This window comes from Hemitrygon akajei, chromosome 15 (assembly GCF_048418815.1).
Source record: "Hemitrygon akajei chromosome 15, sHemAka1.3, whole genome shotgun sequence".
Lineage (NCBI taxonomy): Eukaryota > Metazoa > Chordata > Chondrichthyes > Myliobatiformes > Dasyatidae > Hemitrygon > Hemitrygon akajei.
Window position 1 is genome coordinate 41,604,001 of NC_133138.1, and position 21,053 is coordinate 41,625,053.

The following is a 21,053-nucleotide window of genomic DNA, read 5'->3' on the forward strand; positions in this document are numbered from 1 at the left end:
TACCTCGGGTGTGTGCTTAGCCCACTGCTCTACACTCTCTCTATTCCCATAACTATGTGGCTAGGCACAGCTCAAATACCATGTATAAATTTGGTGATGATACAACCATTATTGGTAGAATCTCATTTGGTGAAGAGAGGGTGTACAGGAGCAAAATATGCCAACTAGTTGAGTGGTGTCGCAGCAACAACCTTGCACTCAATGTCAGTAAGACGAAAGAGCTGATTGAGGACTTCAGGAAGGGTAAGTTGAGGGAACACACACCAGTCGTCATAGAGGGATCAGAAGTGGAGAGAGTGAGCAGCTTCAAGTTCCTGGGTGTTGAGATCTCTGAGGATCTAAGCTGGTCCCATCATATTGATGCAGTTATAAAGAAGGCAAGACAGTGACTATACTTCATTAGGAGTGTGAAGAGATTTGGTATGTCAACAAATACACTCAAAAACTTCTATAGATGTATCGTGGAGAGCATCCTGATAGGCTGCATCATTGTCTGGTATTAGGCGGGTGGGGAGGGGGGCTACTGCACAGGACCGAAAGAAGCTGCAGAGGGTCGTATATTTAGTTGGCTCCATCTTAGATACTAGCCTACAAAGTATCCAGGACATCTTCAAGGAGTGGTGTCTCAGAAAGGCAGCATCCATTATTAAGGACCTCCAGCACCTAGGGCCATGCCATTTTCTCACTGTTGCCATCAGTTAGGAGGTACAGAAGCCTGAAGGCACATACTCAGCAATTCAGGAACAGCTTTTTCCTTTTGTTAACTAATTCCTAAATGGACATTGAACCCGTGAACACTACCTCATTTTTTTAATATATATATTATTTCTGTCTTATGCATGATTTTTAATCTATTCAATATACGTATTCTGTAATTGATTTATTTATTTTCTTCTATATTATGTATTGCATTGAACTGCTGTTGCTGAGTTAACAAATTTCACAACACATGCTGATGATTATGAACCTGATTCTGAAAGTCAGTCTTTTCTCCAGGAGAATCAAAGACTATAGGTCACAGGTTTAATATGAGAGGGAAAAGTTTAAAGGAGATTTTTTACAGTGGTTGGTGTTTGGAATGCACAATCAGAGGAACTGGTTTAAGCAGATACAATGGCAACATTTAAGAGTCATTTAAAAGGACGCACAGAAAAGCAAGCAATAGAGGGTACAGGTACATGCAGAGAGATAGGAATAGTTTAGACTGGCATCGTGGTGGTGAAGGTCCTCATGATTATTCCAGATACCACTTGTTGATAATTATAGAAATAGGACAGAGCAGACTGGGGGGCTGGGGGAGCGAGAGAGAGTGCATGAAGAGGGGTTCAGACTTGTCCCATCTCTGGTCAAGGTTGGACCTGTACAAATTTGCTCTGCAGCAAATGTTTTGGATAATGGGGTGCTCATGGGGTGAGGGTTGTTATGGGGCTTGTTCAAACTAGTTTGGCAGGAGAATTGAACCCTTGCAGTGAAGTCAGGAAGAAGACAAACAATTATAGAGTCATCTGGAAATAATTAATTGGTGAGTTTAGAAATAGTAGGTGCTTTGGTTATTGTCTTCAAAAATATAGATTCTTGAATTATGAAGAAGGATCCTATGTATATTACTTGAGGAAGCTGTCTTGAAAGGCCACACAAATTCCACTCCATCCATGCCCTTTTGCACTCTGGGTAGTCCTGTTGATACTGGGAAAACTTATACAGGTTTCCCCTGCTAGCTGAAGATAGAGCGTTCCTATGAAACGGTTCGTAAGCCGGAATGTCGTAAAGTGAATAAGCAATTACCATTTATTTATATGGGAAAATCTTGTGCGCATTCCCAGACCCAAAAAATAACCTACAAAATCATGGCAGATAACACATAAAACCTAAAATAACAGTAACATGTAGTAAAAGCAGGAATTATATGATAAATACACAGCCTATATAAAAGTAGAAATACTTTTCTGCAATCATTGCAGCGCTGTCTAGCGTAGCAAAAATCTCACTACTTAGCGGAAGCAGTCTCTCCAGTAACCTTTAAGCTATGAAGCTGCCAAATTATACCAAATAACACATAACAATACACAACCTATATAAAGTAGAAATAATAGATGTACAGTGTAGTTTCACTTATCAGAATCGGGAAGACAGCGAGCACACTGATGATGGTGGTTTGGCTGAGTCGTCAGAGGTTGGAGTGCTCGGCAAGAGAGATCACTTTGCTACAAGCAGAACCAACAGTTACATATCAGCAGCTTTCAAGAGTCTTTCTCTCTGCGTATAAATAGTGCAAATGGTGGACACAGGCAAGTTCAACGCGCAGACAATGTCCTTACTTTGTTCACCATGATCGAAACGCTTAATTATGTCTAGTTTTACGCTAAGTGTAACACCCTTACGAGCCCTTTTAGGCTTTTCTGATACCCTGGACTCCTCTTGCTAACAGATGCACAAAGTAAATCGACATAAAGCACAGGTGCTCACAGGCATGTGTTTAAGCAGTGGCGGCTAGAATGCAGTTCCGGGGAAGGAGCTTGGCTGCTCGGGGGCACGCGCTGTCCTTTTTCGTGTGCTGCCTTTTTTCGTAACAGTGAGGTGTCATAAAGCAAACGTTCGAAAAACGGGCCACCTGTACCTCCCATTAGCGCTACTCTACTGTTCTCTAAAATCACCACTTAATGTGCAATTTCTCGACACATCTCCCACTCATTATCGGAGTGTCTATAATATAGCCCTACCAAGGTGACCATCACCTTATTTCTAAGTTTGACTCAAATGGCCTTGTTAGTTGATCTCCCAAGAATCGCTTCTCTAAGCACTACTGTTCTTCCTCCACTCCTTCATGTTCCTTTGTCACACCCAGAACATTGAACTGCTAGTCCTGCCCTTTTCTCAGCCACGTTTCTTTTATGGCCACAGTATCCCAGTCTCTAGAGAGAATACACGTTTGCAGTTTGTTTACCTTGCCTGTTAAGCTATGTGCATTGAAATAGACGCAACTTAAAGCAGTGGTCCTGTCTGTCCTTTTACTGTAAATATGGCGTACATTGCTAGCCTTCATGATTGGCTTCCCGCACGTACCCTGTCTTCTCATTGATCTTGCTCTCTTGAGTCCCAACCCCTGCCAATCTAGTTTAAACCTTTCCTGGTAGCTAAAGAACATTTAGCTAAATACAGGTTTCCCCCGCTATCCAAAGGTAGAGTGTTCCTATGAAACTGTTTGTAAGCGGAAATGTTGTAAAGTGAAGAAGCAATTACCATTAATTTATATGGGAAAAGTTTTTGAGTGTTCCCAGACCCAAAAAATAGCCTACCAAATCATACCAAGTAACACATAAAACCTCAAATAACACAAACATATAGTAAAAGCAGGAATAACATGATAAATATATACCCTATATAAAGTAGAAATATTGTATGTACGGTGTAGTTTCGCTTATCAAAATCAGGAAGACAGCGAGCCAAAATCAATTTGGAGAAAAAAATTGGCACGTACACGCCTGCGCACACAACTGCCCGCACAAGGCTTCACGGTCATGGTAGTCTTTTCGGGGTAAACACACATATAAAGCGGGCGTCTTTTTGTAAAAGCGAAAATCCTCTTTGGTTAGTGAAAACAGGTACTGATGTAGGTCTTTCGTAACAGTGAGCTGTCGTAAAGCGAACGTTCGAAAAACGGGGGCCACCTGTACTTTCACCTTTTCTCAGTCATTTGTTTCCTGGGCACTTAGGGGATTGAAGGCTATGAAGATACTGAAAACAAATAATGATGAGGTAGATCTAACAATGTCAATTTGAATTTTGAACTACCTATTCCTCAGTGCATAAGGCTTAATGGAGCTAAAATAATGAAGTATGTATCAAAATTGGGAATGGCTTTGTCAAAGAGAGAAATGGATGTTACCAATGAGGATACCACCACTTTAAGATGGACTGATTGAGAATGTAGAGCTGGATGTCTTTATCTTAGCCCTGTCTTTAGATGATATTACCAAGAATAGCCACATAGAAGAAAATGAAGAGACGACGAAGATATTTCCATGGGTGCATTACTACTGCGTAGGACAATGGAAAAGGATAGTGTAGTCAATTATTGCAGTTTCTAATTCAAGACTATAAACAATTTATGATTTCATTTTTACTGTAGGTTGTCATAGAAGAAGACAACAAGTTTTTGAAGTTGTTGGAACTTTTGGGCCATTATCAACAAAATGGTTCTGTGATAGTATTTGTGGACAAGCAAGAGCATGCTGATGGTTTATTAAAGGATTTATTGAGAGCATCCTACTCTTGTATGTCATTACATGGAGGTACGTATATTCAGTTACCAGATAATATATTGTTATTTGCTCCTCTTATGACTTTTTTATTTCTCCTTTCCATGTGTAGATGGTTTTATAGCGTGGTGTTTGGCACTCAGAGTATTAATGAGTAACTTTGAACCTCATTAGAGTTACCATTCTTCAGGTGCAGAAGGAAACAATTGGTAAACGCTATATTTTGACACTAGAGCAAGTTAATTGGAAGAAAAATCAGCAACATGAGTGGCTGACCTATTGATCACCAGCCATGCGTGCCATCTAGATGATGAATAAGGAGATAGGGAGTATTCCTCTAAAGTGATGTGATACAATTGAGCACAAATCATCAAATGGACTGGTTATAACAGCTCAATCATTCCACTAAAGATAAATTGTCTGACTACGTGCGATACTGCATATACTGTGCATTCCTAAATCTACAGTATTTACTGAAAAGCACAATGCTAACAGGCCAGATCTTCGATCACAAGATCAGCTTCAATGCAGTGACTTACTAGCACTTCCTCACGGAGGTCCTGGTGTCCAGTCAGTACTTACACCTTCCACCCTGCCCCTGCATTTCATCGTCTAATGAGGCTGCACTCACTTATACTGTATGTGTTTCCCAGCACTTGGCGGAAATTTTGAAATCCGCAGTGCCATCCTGGGACAAAAATAGAGCGTTAATACCGTACATTGTCAGTTTTCAGACTTTAAGGATCTCAAAAAAAAAAGTGCATTCCTGGGTTGTTTAAACAGACAAAAATACCTTCAGTTTATGTTTCGTTTCAGGTATCGATCAATATGATCGTGATAGTATAATCAATGATTTTAAGACCGGTGTGTGCCGATTGCTTGTGGCCACTTCAGTAGCAGCACGAGGACTGGATGTTAAACACCTGATTCTTGTTGTCAACTACAGTTGTCCAAATCATTATGAAGATTATGTACATCGAGTGGGGCGTACTGGAAGAGCTGGTAACAAAGTGGGTATACAGACAATAATCTCGGATCATTGAATTGCTATTGTAGCGTTAATGTGACTCGGACACCGCAGTATATTAAACACACACGTTTATTCACCAGACTTCCATTTTACAAAACCCCCGCGTTCTGACGTCATACGCACTCTGACCTACGAATACTCACATAATACATTACATCCCCCTTCTCAAGTTTTTTTTTACAATATTGTGAATTACCAAAACAATGCCTCTATGTATGACTTTCTAACATTACAACAGCCATGACATAAACTAATAAAAATCTTAACTTCTTATACTGTATTCTACATTGGATCTTACAATGCTAACAGCAGTATATTTTCTTTTACTAACATAGACTAATAAACCTTTTATTTCACACCCTGGAACTTATAACATGTGTGATTTTGTCTCAAACTGTGCGAGACTGTAGGTAGATCTAGTCTCTGTATCTAGCTGGAAGTTTGACTTGTCTCCCAGACCTTGTGCGATAGAACTGTGACTGTGCTTGTCCTTCAGAGTCAGTCTCTCAAGTAACCTCTGTGTCTGCATTTCCACCTCGGTCTGTCTGCGCTGAACTTTCACCGTCATTGTGTCATGGGGTTTCATCACACCCCTCACTCTTGGTGTCATTTGTTTCCATGTCTGTATCCGTGGAAATGTCCTGTGTATCTGTACGTGGAAACACCCTCTCACCTGTCTTCAGCAGATGCTTCCTGTTCCTCCTGTAGACTCTTCCATCCGGCGTGCGAACTATGAAGGATCTTGGTTGCTGATGCCTGTTCACAACCACAGCTGGCTGCCAAGTGTCTCCTCTCTGTATTCTGACATTTTCACCTATATGTAGATCTGGTAACTGTCTTGTATGTCTGTCATAGTAGCTCTTTTGCTTCATTTGCTTGTACTTCAGCTTGTCATGTACTTGAGCATTACTTTCAGGAGTCAGTAGAGTTGTGGATGTTGGCAGCTTGGACTTCAGACGATGTCCCATCAACAGCTGTGCAGGAGAGAACCCCACACTCTCAATCGGTGTGTTGCGGTATTCAAGCAGAGCAATGTACGGGTCACTGTTGCTGCTTTGTGCCTTCTTGAGCATGTTCTTCACAGTTTGTACAGTTCCCTCTGCTTGTCCATTAGACTGAGCATGCCCAGGACTGGAAGTAACATGTTGAAATTCCCAGCTTTCTGAAAACTCTCTAAACTCACCACTGGCCTATTGTGGACCATTGTCACTGACGACAATATCTGGAATACCATGTCTTGCAAATGTTGACTTCATTGCGGTAATGACACCTTGACTGGACGTGTCACTTAACTTGGTGATTTCCGGATATTTTGAATAGTAGTCCACACAAAGCAGATATTCTGCACCATTGTAGCGAAAGAGATCTGTGCCAATCTTCTCCCATGGTCTTCCTGGTAGTGGATGGGGAAGCAAAGGCTCTCTTGGATTGCTGTTTTTATTTTCATTACAAACAGCGCACTGAGACACAATGTCCTCTATCTGAGTTGACATACCTGGCCAATAGAGAATGTTGCTTGCTCTTTCTTTACATTTCACTATCCCCAGGTGTGACTCATGAATTCTGTTGAGCATTTCCTGTCTCATTTGATTTGGTACTATTGAGTTTTGCCGCTTTTAACATTAGTCCTGATGCATAGCTAATCTCCTCTTTAAATGTCCAGTATTGTTGCATTTCTTTTGGAACATCTTTTCTTTCTGTTGGCCATCCATTCATTGTAATGTCTCTTAGCATTTGCATTTCAGAATCTTCTGCAGTCGCTTTCCTGAACATGTTCAACTTCTCCTCAGAAATAGGTAGCTGAGGTGTAACCCAGTTGACCTCCAGCTCTCTTCCTAGCAACTCTTCCTTTTGCTCTTTGAGGTAAGCACGGCTCAAAGCATCAGCGATGTGCAGTTCCTTTCCTGGCTTATAGGTGACTGTGAGAGTGTACCTCTGTAGCCTGAGAAGCATCATTTGCAGCCTCATAGGAGCTTGATGGAGTGGCTTTTTGAAGATGCTCTCAAGTGGTTTGTGATCACTCTCAACCTGGATTTCTTTGCCATATACACACTGGTGGAACTTTTCACACCCATAAACTATGGCAAGTAATTTCTTCTCGATTTGATCATATCGGCGTTGACAGTCTGTAAGTGCTCGTGATCCATACGCCACAGGCCTCCCATCCTGCAGTATAATAGCTCCTATTCCTTCCGAACTGGCATCCACAGACATTGTCACCAGTTTATTGACATCATAGAACTTGAGTGCTGGTGCATTGGTAACCAACTGCTTCAATGTGTCAAAACTTTTCTTTTGTTCATCTTCCCAATGCCATTCAGTGTTACTTTCGAAGTGGAGCACTGACCTCCGATAAGTTGGGAATGAACTTGGCAAGATACTGTCTCATGCCCATGAACCTCAAAAGTCCTTGCTTGTCTTCAGGTGGTGGTAGCTGTACCACAGACCTGACCTTTTCATTATCTGGTTTTAGCCCATCAGCGCTGAGTACGTGACCTATGTATTTGATCTCTGTAGTTCTGATCCTACATTTACTTTTGTTCAGTTTTAGGTTGTACTCACGTGCTCTCTCCAGAAGCTTCCTCAGTCTCTGATCATGCTCCTCAATGGTGTCACCCCATATCAGCAAATCATCAATGATACTGACCACTCCGTCCAGGCCTTCAATCATTTGTGCCACTGACCTCTGGAATACCTCTGATGCAGAAGAAATCCCAAAGGGTAGACGCAGGAAACGATATCTCCCTATGGGTGTGTTGAAAGTGCATAATTTGGAACTTTCTTCATCCAGCTTGATCTGCCAGAAACCTTGATTTGCATCCAACACTGAAAAGTATTTTGCATTAGGCATGCGGGAGACAACCTCTTCAACCATGAGCAGTGGATAGTGCTCTCTTTTGATGGCTCGGTTGAGATCTTGTGGATCCATGCAAATCCTAATCTTTTTCTCTGTGACCACTGTCACCATACTATTCGCCCAGTCGGTCGGTTCTATTTGTCTTGTTATGACTCCCATCTGTTCCATTCTGTGTAGCTCCTCCACTAATCGATCCCTGAGAGCTACTGGAACCTTCCTCGGAGCATGTACAACTGGTGCAACAGTTGGATCAATCTGGATATGGTGTTTCCCTGGTAAACATCCTAGCCCAGAAAACAAGTCAGCAAAGTCTTTGAGAAAGTCATTTTCTTTCTCAACACCATAGATTCGCTTCACCAGGCCTAGCTCTATGCATGTTGCTCTGCCTAGTATTGCTGAAACGTGCTGTTGCACAATCTCACACTCTATCTTGTGTTTCTGTCCTTTATACACACAGGTGAGTGTTTTCTTTCTCAATGATGCTGTCTTGTGGCCAAAATATCTAACAAGCTTGCAGGTGGATTTTCCAAGTTTTCCTCTGATGTCCAGTGAGTTGAATGTTTCTGCTGACATCACATTGCACTTCGCCCCAGTGTCAAGCTTAAATGTCACATTCCTCCTGCTTATTATCAGATCTTGAGTCCATTCATCTTCAACATCCATCTCTGCATTATCAATATTCTTGATGCATACCTCCTGTTCCATTTCAACTGTGCCAATGAACATGTCACTGTTGCACTCACTCTGTTCCACAGCATGCATTTTCCTTGCTTGCTCCTGTGATTTGCACATCTTTGCAAAGTGATTTTTCTTTCTGCATAATTTGCATGTCTTACCAAAGGCTGGACATTTTCTGTATCCATGTTTATAACCACATCTGTTGCAGTTAACTTCCTTTTGATTATCCTGTGGAACTGGCTTTGTCCTACTCTTGTCAGTTTTCACAGCTTTTATTTTGTATACTTCAGTCTCTTCATTAAGCATTTTAACCTGACTCGACGTGATCTCGCTAGCACGGCACATATCAATCGCTTTTTCCAATGTAAGCTCCGCCTCTCTCAATAGCCTGCCTCTCACATGATCATCTCGTATGCCGCATACAATCCTGTTCCGTATTAAAGAATCATGCAGTTGTCCGAACTCACAGTTTTTTGCCTTGTTCTTCAAATCTGTTACGTAGGCATCTATAGTCTCTGTTGGTCCTTGAGCCCTCGTAAAAAATATGTGTCGAATGTACGGTAGGTTTTTTTTCTGCTCACAGTAATCTTGAAACTTTTTCTTCAACACTTCAATTTTATCTCCCTCACCCTCTTGGAAGACAAACGTGTTGCAAACCTTTATTGCCTCTGCTCCAGCCACATGCAGAAATGTAGCACATTGCACTTTCTCCATCTTTTCATCTACGACACTAACGGTGCAAAACAGCTCAAACTGCTGGAGCCGAACCTTCCAATTCTCAGCAATATTCCCTCGTAGGCTTAAACTCGACGGCGGCTGTAACTGTGACATCTTTTTACGTGTCTTCTCTTCCTTTCCTTTCCGCTTTCTTCTGACACCATGTAGCGTTAATGTGACTCGGACACCGCTGTATATTAAACACACACGTTTATTCACCAGACTTCCATTTTACAAAACCCCCGCGTTCTGGCATCATACGCACTCTGACCTACGAATACTCACATAATACATTATAGCTATGTGTTACTTTTTAATTAAATGGAATTCTGTTAACATGTTTGCTTTTTTCCTTTTGTAGGGGTATGCATATACATTTATTACAGAGGAGCAAGCCCGCTATGCAGGTGATATAATTAAAGCGTTAGAATTATCAGGAAATTGTGTTCCACCTGAGTTGGAAAAATTGTGGAATGACTTCAAAGAGCAACAAAAGGCAGTAAGTACCGTAGATTTCGCACTACAGAGCGCACCTGATTAAAAGCCGCTGGCTCTAATTTTAGAAAGAAAATCAATTTTGTACTTGTACAAGCCGCACCGGATTTTCGGCCGCAGGTGTCCCACGTTGTAATATGAGATATTTACACAGAAAGATATTACACGTGAGGATTTTTTAACTTTTAATTAAATCCATATGGTAACATAAACAAATACATATTGCAAATGCTTTTTTTCGAACCGTGCCTGTAACGCGGCTACTTTTAAATATACATACGTATCGGTAACACAAATTACGTTGCGTATACTTTTTTACTGAACAACATTCCAATATCTCCTAACGACTGGTAAAAAATATATATACTGCAGCCTACCAGGAAAAGTTATTGATCGCCTTTAACTTAAAAGCAGCGTTCGCTCAGATCTAATGCCGCTCGCCCCCCACCTTCCCGTTTATCGCAAACCGGTATTTCCCACAAGACGCGGCGAAACTGGGTGTGATGTCATAGCATCCCGGGATGTAGTACAGAAAACAAATATAGTTAAAACACTTCTAACTTTAACTAGAAATTACTAACAAATGAATTACTAAGCGAAAATATTATAAACTAAATAACTGCACAATGCTTTTCTTCGAGTGTTTTCCATGTTGATGAGGGTGAGTACAAATGACTGATTTACAATAATTTAATTGTGAAAGTGCGCTTGATTTATCGTACAATTTCATTGGATCTCTGTGAACTACTCATCAATTTTATTGGTCTACTGTTACGAGGCAAAATGTTTTTGGCGGCATGAAAAAAAATCATGCATTAGCCGCACCGTAGTAAAGGCCGCAGTGTTCAAAGCTGTTCAAAATGTGGGGAAAAAGTAGCGGCTTATAATCCGACATCTACAGTAGTAATTGCAATAAATTCAAGAGTCGTTTTGTCTTTATGAAAATGCTGAGGTATATTAACATTCAAATACTTACACAGCTCTTTTTTAATAATTGAATTAAGAAGCAACAACTAGATCTTGTTAACCATTATTTTTAATGTGTCCTTAAGGAAGGGAAAACTATAAAGAAGTCTAGTGGCTTTTCTGGGAAAGGCTTTAAATTTGATGAGACTGAACAAGTCCTGGCCAATGAAAGAAAGAAACTACAGAAAGCAGCTCTAGGTCTGCAGGACTCTGATGATGAGGACACTGCGGTTGATGTAAGTGCTTAAGGCTAACTTTGGGAATTCTGGCAAAGGATGTTATGTGCATTGCTAAATTACAGGTTTCAACTTCCCTTTATTTTTGTTAAGATCACTTACAGCATTTGAATTGCTTTTTAATTTGAGATTTTAGAGCATTGCGATAAGCTGTAATGTTTGGTTTTATTTTCCAGATTGATGAACAAATTGAGAGCATGTTCAATTCCAAGAAGCGTGTTAAAGATATGGCAATGCCAGGAGCTTCTAACACACCAGTGCCATCTGCTGGCAATGCAGAGAAACTGGAAATTGCCAAGAGGCTGGCGTTGAAGATCAATGCCCAGAAGAATCTTGGTGCAGAAGCACAGGTAATAGATGTCTAATGTAAATCAGTGAAACATTAATTGTTTTAAACTGTTTTAAGATAACCATATTTTAATTAAACAGTATGATTTAAAATAAGTTGAGATAGGGAATATAGTGGATTGGAACGAGTACATTTTGGCCCTATTAGCCGAAAGTTCATGGAAATTGTTAAAAGATATAAAATAGGACAAACTGCCATGTAACTTCGCAACAATTTACGAACTACCTTCGTACAATGCTTTAGACAATTGCATTGTCCAAAATCTTCATTTTCATTTTAACATTCAGAATATAATTCCTAACTTGTTCAAGTAGCAAAATCATTTCACTTTCACTTCCTGCCGTTTCAGTCATCTCCAAGCCTGAATGCTAAAACCCACAGTGAGCTAAACAGTTCTGAATTGTCTTACTGGTTATTTATCACCAACTGTCAGTGACAAAAATCACTGCTTTTAGAACACAACACACACAACCGAAACTTTTTAAAAATTGACGCTCTAGGCATGGTGTGGTGTCTCAATGGCCATGCATTTTACATGATTGATGCTGGTTAGAAACTGTTTGGCAACAGTCTCCTGCCCCAATTAAGTGGCATAGTGTCCCAAATAAATGGGTGTCCCTATTAACTGATGGCCTAATTAACCAGAATCCACTGTATATGAAAAAAATGTAAGAGAAAATTCATAATAATTAATGTATTATTGATATTGATGGAATCTTTTGCATCCATTTGAAAGCATGTCACTACCCGAATTGCTAGTTTAAGATTTTAGGAGTTTTAACTCTGACACTGTTTTGCTGTCTAATGGCATCTTTGAATTGTGCTTATTGTCTATTTTAACAAATGTTTTAAGATCTTTAGAAGTACGTGACTGCAGCCAGGATTTCAGGTAATTTTTAAATTTTAGGTTAATCATCACATTAGATTGTATATAATTGCATGACTGTACAGTGTACCTACAGTATGTTCTTACAGATTTACATGAAAAATTATCCACCGATTTGGAGCAGTGCAAATCAGATCTACACTTATAGGACAGACAAAACAAAAACAGAACTGGTGTTAATGGAATCTCCAGACAACATTGACAATCATCATGATACCTGTTCACCTTAATTGGCATGTAGAGAGGGACAGGAAAGTGTTTCATTATCGTGTTGGTTAAATTGCAGAATCATGTGCATAATCATGTGCACTACTGAGTTTGAGAATTTGATAAATGTGTAAACTTGTATAGTAGCTTATGATAAGTGCCCTTCTACATATAAACATGCAGCATTCTAGTGATAGGCTGTATTTTTTTATGTTACAGTTTAATACATTTCCCTATTTTTCTCCTTTAAATTCAGGATGTAATGCAACAGGCTACAAACGCTATAATGAGGGGACGCACCATCCAAGCTCCAACGGTATCTGCAAAAACAATTGCAGAGCAGAAAGCTGAAAAGATCAATGCCAAACTCAACTATGTGCCAGCAGAAAAGCAAGAAGATGAGAAACCAGAAAACGCACAGACTGAGTCATTCAAAAGATATGAAGAAGAGCTTGAGATAAATGACTTTCCACAGGTGAGTGATATTTGGGTGGATGATATTTAAAATTGAAAATAGGCTTGTTACCAACACCAGTTTGGATGCTGCAGTAACACCTATCAATGTGATTTATTAGAAGTTATTCACATCTTCAATTAATGCATGAATATTATTATTTTGACGTGATTATCTAGTTGCCCATTAGTTTATCGTACCAAAACCTATTATAAAGAGCTGTCAGGTGTCATGCTCCAAAGGCCACCAACACAGCTATCTCTTACCATCTACTTTCATGTACTCATTGTTTCACTGTCTTCATTGATAACCATTAACAATCACTAAAAGTCGTTTGGCATTATCTCAAAACTTGACTTTCTTTGGCCATGGTTGACAAATGCCAGTTGCTTCAGAGTTTTATAAAAGAAAGAAATTAGTGAATTCTGAAGGACTTCAACATTAAAATCAACTAAAGTTGCATATTGTGCATAGCTACATACTTGCTCCCTGACCTACTGAGTTCCTCCAACATTTTGTGAATGATACTCTGGATTTTTAGCATCTGCAGAATCTGTGCTTATAAACTAAGTGTAATTTTTATATGTATTTTTAGATTTTTTTTGTTTTTAGCGGTAACTTTAAATAACTTAACATGGCTTGTTTAAAAAAATCCATGGAAATAAATGCATAGATCATGGTTGCTAGCATAATAACCATAACAATGCCTGTTATAGCAGCTAATTACGTAATAAAACAATGTATACAGATTATTGAAGTGACTAATCACTTTGCAATGAATCTCTTTCAGACGGCCAGGTGGAAGGTCACCTCCAAAGAAGCTCTGCAGAGAATCAGTGAATATTCAGAAGCTGCCATCACTATTAGAGGCACTTACTTTCCTCCAGGAAAAGAGCCCAAGGAGGGAGAAAGAAAAATATATCTTGCTATTGAAAGTAAGCAAAGATGTATACATTTGAGGAATTTTTGCTTTGGGCTTAAAGTTCAATGACTGCAAGAGTTTCTGTTCCCTTAAAAATATTGAATTTGATTTAAAATGCATATCATCCTCCTGAAGTTTAGGCAGAACCTCATTATTGTGTTTTATAAAAGCACAATACGGTGAGTTTCTCAAGGGTAGTTCCTGGAGGCGAGGGATTTATCCTAAGAATAGTTGTTGTTTAAAATTACCCATATTCAGTGCATTTTAGAGGATTGGATATTAATCTCATTGAAATCCAGGGCCAGAACTTGTTGAACACTCTTTGCTAATGATACCTCTACTATAATGCAATGACAGAATTCAAACCTGCTACACTTTTACAATAGGGATAGTTGGAAATATACCCATTAAAAATATAGATAGGAACAGCTTTTTGGTATGGAAAGGAATGACTGAAAGGAACCAACTAAGTGTAGGATAAGTGAAGAACACTGAGGCTGTCTACAAGAAGGGTCAGAGCCGTCTCTATTTCCTGAGGAGACTGAGGTCCTTTAACATCTGCTGGACGATGTTGAGGATGTTCTACGAGGCTGTGGTGGCCAGTGCTATCATGTTTGCTGTTGTGTGCTGGGGCAGTAGGCTGAGGGTAGCAGACACCAACAGAATCAACAAACTCATTTGTAAGGCCAGTGATGTTGTGGGGGTGGAACTGGTCTCTCTGACGGTGGTGTCTGAAAAGAGGATGCTGTCCAAGTTGCATGCCATCTTGGACAATGACTCCCATCCACTCCATAATGTACTGGTTAGGCACAGGAGTACATTCAGCCAGAGACTCATTCCACCAAGATGTAATGCGGAGCGTCATAGGAAGTCATTCCTACCTGTGGCCATCAAACTTTACAACTCCTCCCTCGGAGTGTCAAGACACCCTGAGCCAATAGGCTGGTCCTGGACTTATTTCCACTTGGCATGATTAACTTATTATTATTTAATTATTTATGGTTTTATATTGCTATATTTCTTCACGATTCTTGGTTGGTGCGACTGTAACGAAACCCAATTTCCCTCGGGATCAATAAAGTATGTCTGCCTGTCTGTTTACAAATTTGAGGTAACTGAAATTTGACTGTTTCTGTATTGTTAATTTTTCAAACTGTTTAATTCTGAATGTCAGGTTAAGTCAAAAGATTCGAGCTACTTGGAGCCTGGCTTTCCAAGATGTCTAGTTCTTTGATTTGTGTGGTGGAGGGGCCTATTAGACAGCAGAGTGTTGCTTAGGATTCTGCTCCATTTCTCTGTGGGTCAGGGCAGCAGTCAATACATGCAGATTCAAGAAAGGAAAGCTCCAACTTTGAATGTTATTAGCAGGTTCTGATTCAAAGGATTCTGAAAGAGGATTAAGGTATACACTTTTTTCCCTGGACAGACTTGAGGAACATAGTCTTAGGGTGAGAAATTAGCCATTTAAAGTTGTAATGAGGAGAAATTTATTCAGATGGATCCAATTTATTTATTTTTCTACTTCAGCATACTGTGGGTACGTAGACATTATGTATGTTGGAAGGTTGAGATTGATTGAATATTTTTGAATCAAGGGAATTAAGAGAAATATGAAGCGGGCAGAGAAATAAACCAAGTAGGGTGATGTCCCATGATAGAAAAATATGAATTGGGGCAGAAGTGAGTCCCTTAAGCCTGATCTCATTGTAACCTTGGCTGCCTCATCTCATGCATTGCAGTCTACTACCCAGTGTCCAATAGCTGTAACCCTACTGCATCATTAACAGTGACCATGGAACAATCCAACTATGGAAACAAAAAAACGCCCACTAGCATCTTTCATGGATGCAGATTTCATGCTCTCTTCTGTCTGATTTATATGTAATCCCAGACTCTTAATACTGCTACCAGAATTCATATTGACCAGTCTGCTAAGTTAGGTCTTGACTCTTCATGATTATCTGGCACTGACTTGTTGCCCAAAGCTGGCCTGATATCTCTTTTTAATGGTGGTTTAGGCTATTCCTTGTATTATTTACTTTAAATGCTGGTCACACTCCCACCTATTAACATACTTTTTTTCCAACCTGCTTCTTATCAGGTGCTAGTGAGTTGGCTGTTCAGAAAGCAAAGGCTGAGATTACACGACTTATTAAAGAAGAACTCATCAGACTGGTAAGATCCTTAATGGAATGTATATACTCTATCCTGTCAAACTGCCTTTAATAAGACTCACAAGAGAAAATAATCTTTTGATTGGTTGAAAATGCTGTTTTCTAAAGCATATATTTGACTATAATCTTTAAGTGAATTAGTATCGCGTTTCAGTTTCCTGAACAGGGAATATATTACCATTTTGTGATCAAAGATGTATAAGGATAGAGAAAGTGATGTTTATTCTCCACAAGATCAAATACTTTTTCTTACTGATGTATCACTTGTCCTTTGAATTCCTTTTCCTTAACCTAATCTTAAATGCTGGCCTAGTTTACTGTCTGCACATTAACATGGAAGTGAATTTCACAATAACACGACTGCAAGTAAAGGTTCTCCTACCCTCTTCTAAGACTCATGAAGAGGTGTTTTATTCTTGACCATTAATAATGATCTTCTTCTATAGTTAAACATTATCTTGATACTGAAGGAAGATCAGAAGGGCTGAATTAATGCAAGACATTTAATAGTGGCTGTCTCCTGGGTCTGAAGTCCCTCCCCAGCCAGTATAGTCGTGGTGGGCAAGATTTGGACAGCCAGTGGGTCCAAGTCTGGGTTTTCATGATGCAGTATGTTTTTTGGGTGGAGAGTATTTTTCTTGGGGGGATATGTGGCCATAGTACATAATCAATAGACCAAGTACCAAAAAGTCAAAATAAAACTACTGTTAGTGGAAATCAGAAAGCAGACAATGCTGGAAATATTAGACTACAGATATATAGTGAGAGACAATTGGAAACAGTTAAGGTCAGCACAGTAGCATAGCGGTTAGCATCATGCTATTACAGAGCCAACGACCCAAGTTCAATTCGCACCACTGTCTGTAAGGAGTTGGTGCGTTTTCCTGTCACTGCGTGGGTTTCCTCCCACATTCCAAAGCAGCATGGGTTAGTAGGTTAATTGGTCACATGGGTGTAATTGAGCAGCGTGGGCTCGTTGTGCTGGAAGGGCCTGTTATCCGAGTATCTCTAAATAAAAATTTTTAAAGCAGAGTGGTGGAGGATGACATTGACTATGGTAAACTGAAGACAAAGAAACTAAATGACTCAGTTTGCCAAGGTTTTCTGATGGGGGAAAAAGTGTAAAGTTGTTAATTGAAGCTAATCCACCTGGGCAAGTTACAAATAGAGAGAATAAAGAAACTACACTAGAACACTGTGGATCAGAGCACTGCATTTGCTGGAAACCAGAAATAAAAGGGAAGAGTAGAAAACTACAGCACGTGGAGTGAAATGAAAATACATTTACCATTGCAGATTGTCAACCCTTCATTAGAATTTGTCAGTTCTTTTATAATCTGGAGCAGTTGATTGTGAAACATTTGACATTGTTCTGTTACATTTTGGAGACTTTGCTCAGGTTCTTAATTATAGTTACAGCTCTTTTTTCTGAAAAGGACGAACAGCCAATTTCAAAACACCCACAAACGAGGGGTTTAAGTTGCTTTCAATAGGGATTTGATTTTGCTTATAATGTTAAAATGATGTGAATTTTATAGAATATTAAACTTAAATCTATTTGTATGTTTGTGTAGTAACCTAAAATTTTAAACATTTGTTTTTATTGCAGCAAAATTCATACCAGCCAACTAACCGTGGACGATACAAGGTTTTGTAGGAATCCTGTAAAGTGTATGTTACATGTCGGCAAATTGATTATAATGGTAGTTCATTATTGTGCTTTGATTATTTTCTCCATAATGTTAAAATTATAATGCATTTGAATTTAGCTATTCTACAGAATCTGTAGAATTTATTTTGTGAATTTCTGGAAACTGTGTTCTACAGTAATAGGTTTCTGTTAATGATAGATTTTTTTTCTTAATCCAACTTATTGTAAGTGAACAAAAAGTATGCTTTTGAAGTGTAAAATAAGTTGCATTTTGTATCCTTGGATTACAGAAATGTCAAAAAAATTAAATAAAATGAATATTATGTTTAATTTCATGACTTTTTAATTCAAAAAACTTGTAAACATTTGTACTACTTACTTACTTGGGCCATTAGCTCCTAATGGAGCATAGGTCATTGATGACCTCCTGTCTCCATTGTCCTCTGAAGTTGATGGTAACACTTCTGCAATCCATTGCATCCACCGTACAGGGGATTGGCATATATAGCTTCTCCAGAGCCCTGTTGGCCGCCTTACCCGTTTCCATCTCCCACGATGGTCTTTGAGAGGCTTGTGTGTACCAGTGATACTCATTGTGTACCATCATACCTCTCGTCTCCTTATCAATGTTTTAAGATGCACAAAAGCCTAGGAATATTTCTGGTTTCTTAAGATGCGGATTGGAAATTGTTTCAATCAGTTTTTCTAAAAAAGACTGAAAAGCTTTTGTGTGTTTGGATAATTTTTTTTTCCTGAGAGTAATTCTATATTGATGATTGAAAAAAATGCTCAAATAATCTTTCACATTCTTGGGGTGTGTAGACATCTTTGTCTATGACTGGTTGAAATTCCGTATATTTTAAGTTTCTCAGAAATGATGGCCTGACTGTTCCAAGAACATAGAATTTCAGTTGTGCACAAGCCAACAGCAATGTTGAAGAGAGTACTTTGCAGACCAAAAGACCAAACCAAGCCATTAGACAAGAACAATGTAGTCTACAAAATCCAATGTGGGGACTACTGCAAATATTACATTGGCCAATCTGGAAGAAAGCTATCCACAAGAATCTATGAACATCAATTGGTTGTAAAGCAGCATGACCACCTTACCCTAGTCTCTACCCATGAAGATCCAGAGGGGCATCAGTGAAAGTCATGACCCAAGTGAACACGCGGCATGCCAGACAATTCCTAGAAGCTTGGTTTTCCATGAAGAATTCTATAATAAAATACAGAGACCTCAATCCTATTTATGAGCCAATGTGGGCTAAGTTCCAGACCACAACTCACAAGATTTGCCACACAGCCAATCAGTGACAAGATTTCCTCCCCATATCACAATTGAGTTTCTGAAATAACATCTAATCAGTTGATTGAAAAGTACAGTATATAAAGGCCAAGCACTCAGAAGACACACTACAATCAGAAGTGCACTGACGAAAGGTTTCCAAGATCAGAGGACAACTCACCCCAGCCAGGGTCACAAAATGGTGGTTACAAGAACAGTATAACAAAATAGTGACCTCCATTTGTTCCACCAAATAACACAAACAAAAACATTAATTATTTCCACTGTCCTTGACTCAGTCCTTACAGATGTTTTCAAATATTCTTAATTCCTTCATGGCTAATGCTTGTAACTAAATTTTCAACACAATTCTAAGAAATATTATTGTTGAACACTTAGTGTGAACACTAATTTTATGTGTAAAATCAAATTCCCCCAGTTATTTAGTAATAATTACATTTTTTAAAAATTGACATTCAGCTGCTATTTTAATCTCAGATCCAATTTTCACTATGTAAAGTTTTAATGTTTTAAATTAAGTTTATGACAATGCTTTAACAAGACTAGTGAAAATCAAGTAATTTTCCTGTCAGTTACATTTGGTTTTCACACTGTTGTAAGTGACTGAGATTTTTTCTGCAGAAGTTATATGTAATTAACCTCATATTTTTTGAATGAACTACCTTGTTCTTTAGGGTAAAGTTGCTGTAGTTTGTTTTCTCAGCTCTTTAAATAGATTGTATTTTTACAATAAATAGATTGCTGTTCTGTACAGGAAACTCCTTCTGAGAGCAATATGTTCAACTACTAATTATAACAATAACAAGGCTTTTTTATTTCCTAGTTAGATACCTACTGGGATACTTCAACAATTACTGGGTAATCAGCCTGCTTGATGTCATAGGTCCACTGAGGTTGTTGCCAAAATGAAAGTTAACATCAAGAAAGGCACTTTCCTTACCTGAGAAAGTGCCTAAATCCCCACACTGACCAAAGTCTAGCTTATTCATGTCATTTCTGTCCAGTTGCTAAATCTTGCAGTACTGACATGAGGAATCTATTTCTGAGATATGAATTGGCACAGGATTGAATTGAATTGACTTTATTTCTTACATCCTTTTCATACATGAGTAAAAGTCTTTATGTCTCTGAATGTGCAATGTGTAAATGATAGTAATTTGCAATAAATAGTTGTAACGTTCTCGCTCGGGTGTAACGAACCCGAATTAAACGTCGAGGTAAACCGTAGTCAATGAAAACAAGGTCGCAGTAAGATTAACCATTTACTGTTCACTCTTCACATTAACGTATGGTGAAAACTGTTGATAAAACAATACAAGATTGGTACAGTGTTTGTTTCCTTCTAAATATCACATTTACATCGTGAATACTTGCAAAGGTAAAACTACAATAACTACATTACATTAAAGTGCAGCATACAGTCAGAATCTACCTGCTCCATTGACTGCTTTAAATACACTTCAACACAAACTATCCCAACTCTTTAACTAACGAAAACATAAACCTTATCGACCGTCGTTACTTTTAACAGAATCGGCGTTAACATTTTAATTCAACATATCGATTATCTCATGACTTACAGCATTGCTTTCACTGTGTCTTTGGTGCGTAGAGAACAAACTGCTCGCGCTGTGGCGCCACATGTGAGCGCCCCCCCACCCTTGCATTTATCCCGAACCGGTATTTTCCCACAAGACGCGGCGAAACCGGATGTGACGTCATCGCAGCAGCAATATATTACAGACAAATGAATTTACTTAAACAATCCTAACTTTAACTAAAAAATGCTAACAAATTACTAAGCGAAAATATTATAAACTAAATAACTGCCATAAAGGCAGCACAATAGTATGTGCAGTAGGA

The 21,053-nt window shown here is 39.0% G+C and overlaps 1 protein-coding gene across 3 annotated transcripts in view; it reads left to right on the forward strand.

Annotated features, from left to right (window-relative positions):
- Positions 1-18,211, forward strand: part of ddx46 (DEAD (Asp-Glu-Ala-Asp) box polypeptide 46) — a 55,421-nt gene extending 37,210 nt beyond the window's left edge. For all 3 annotated transcript variants that reach the window (XM_073067428.1, XM_073067429.1, XM_073067430.1), the window contains 9 exons: positions 4,130-4,292; positions 5,076-5,269; positions 9,903-10,040; positions 11,089-11,238; positions 11,415-11,588; positions 12,937-13,155; positions 13,925-14,069; positions 16,158-16,231; positions 17,840-18,211. In XM_073067428.1, the coding sequence (XP_072923529.1) occupies positions 4,130-4,292; positions 5,076-5,269; positions 9,903-10,040; positions 11,089-11,238; positions 11,415-11,588; positions 12,937-13,155; positions 13,925-14,069; positions 16,158-16,231; positions 17,840-17,887 (1,305 nt within the window). In that variant the 3' untranslated portion in view covers positions 17,888-18,211. The remainder of the gene's footprint in view (positions 1-4,129; positions 4,293-5,075; positions 5,270-9,902; positions 10,041-11,088; positions 11,239-11,414; positions 11,589-12,936; positions 13,156-13,924; positions 14,070-16,157; positions 16,232-17,839) is intronic.
- Positions 18,212-21,053: the final 2,842 nt, after the last annotated feature.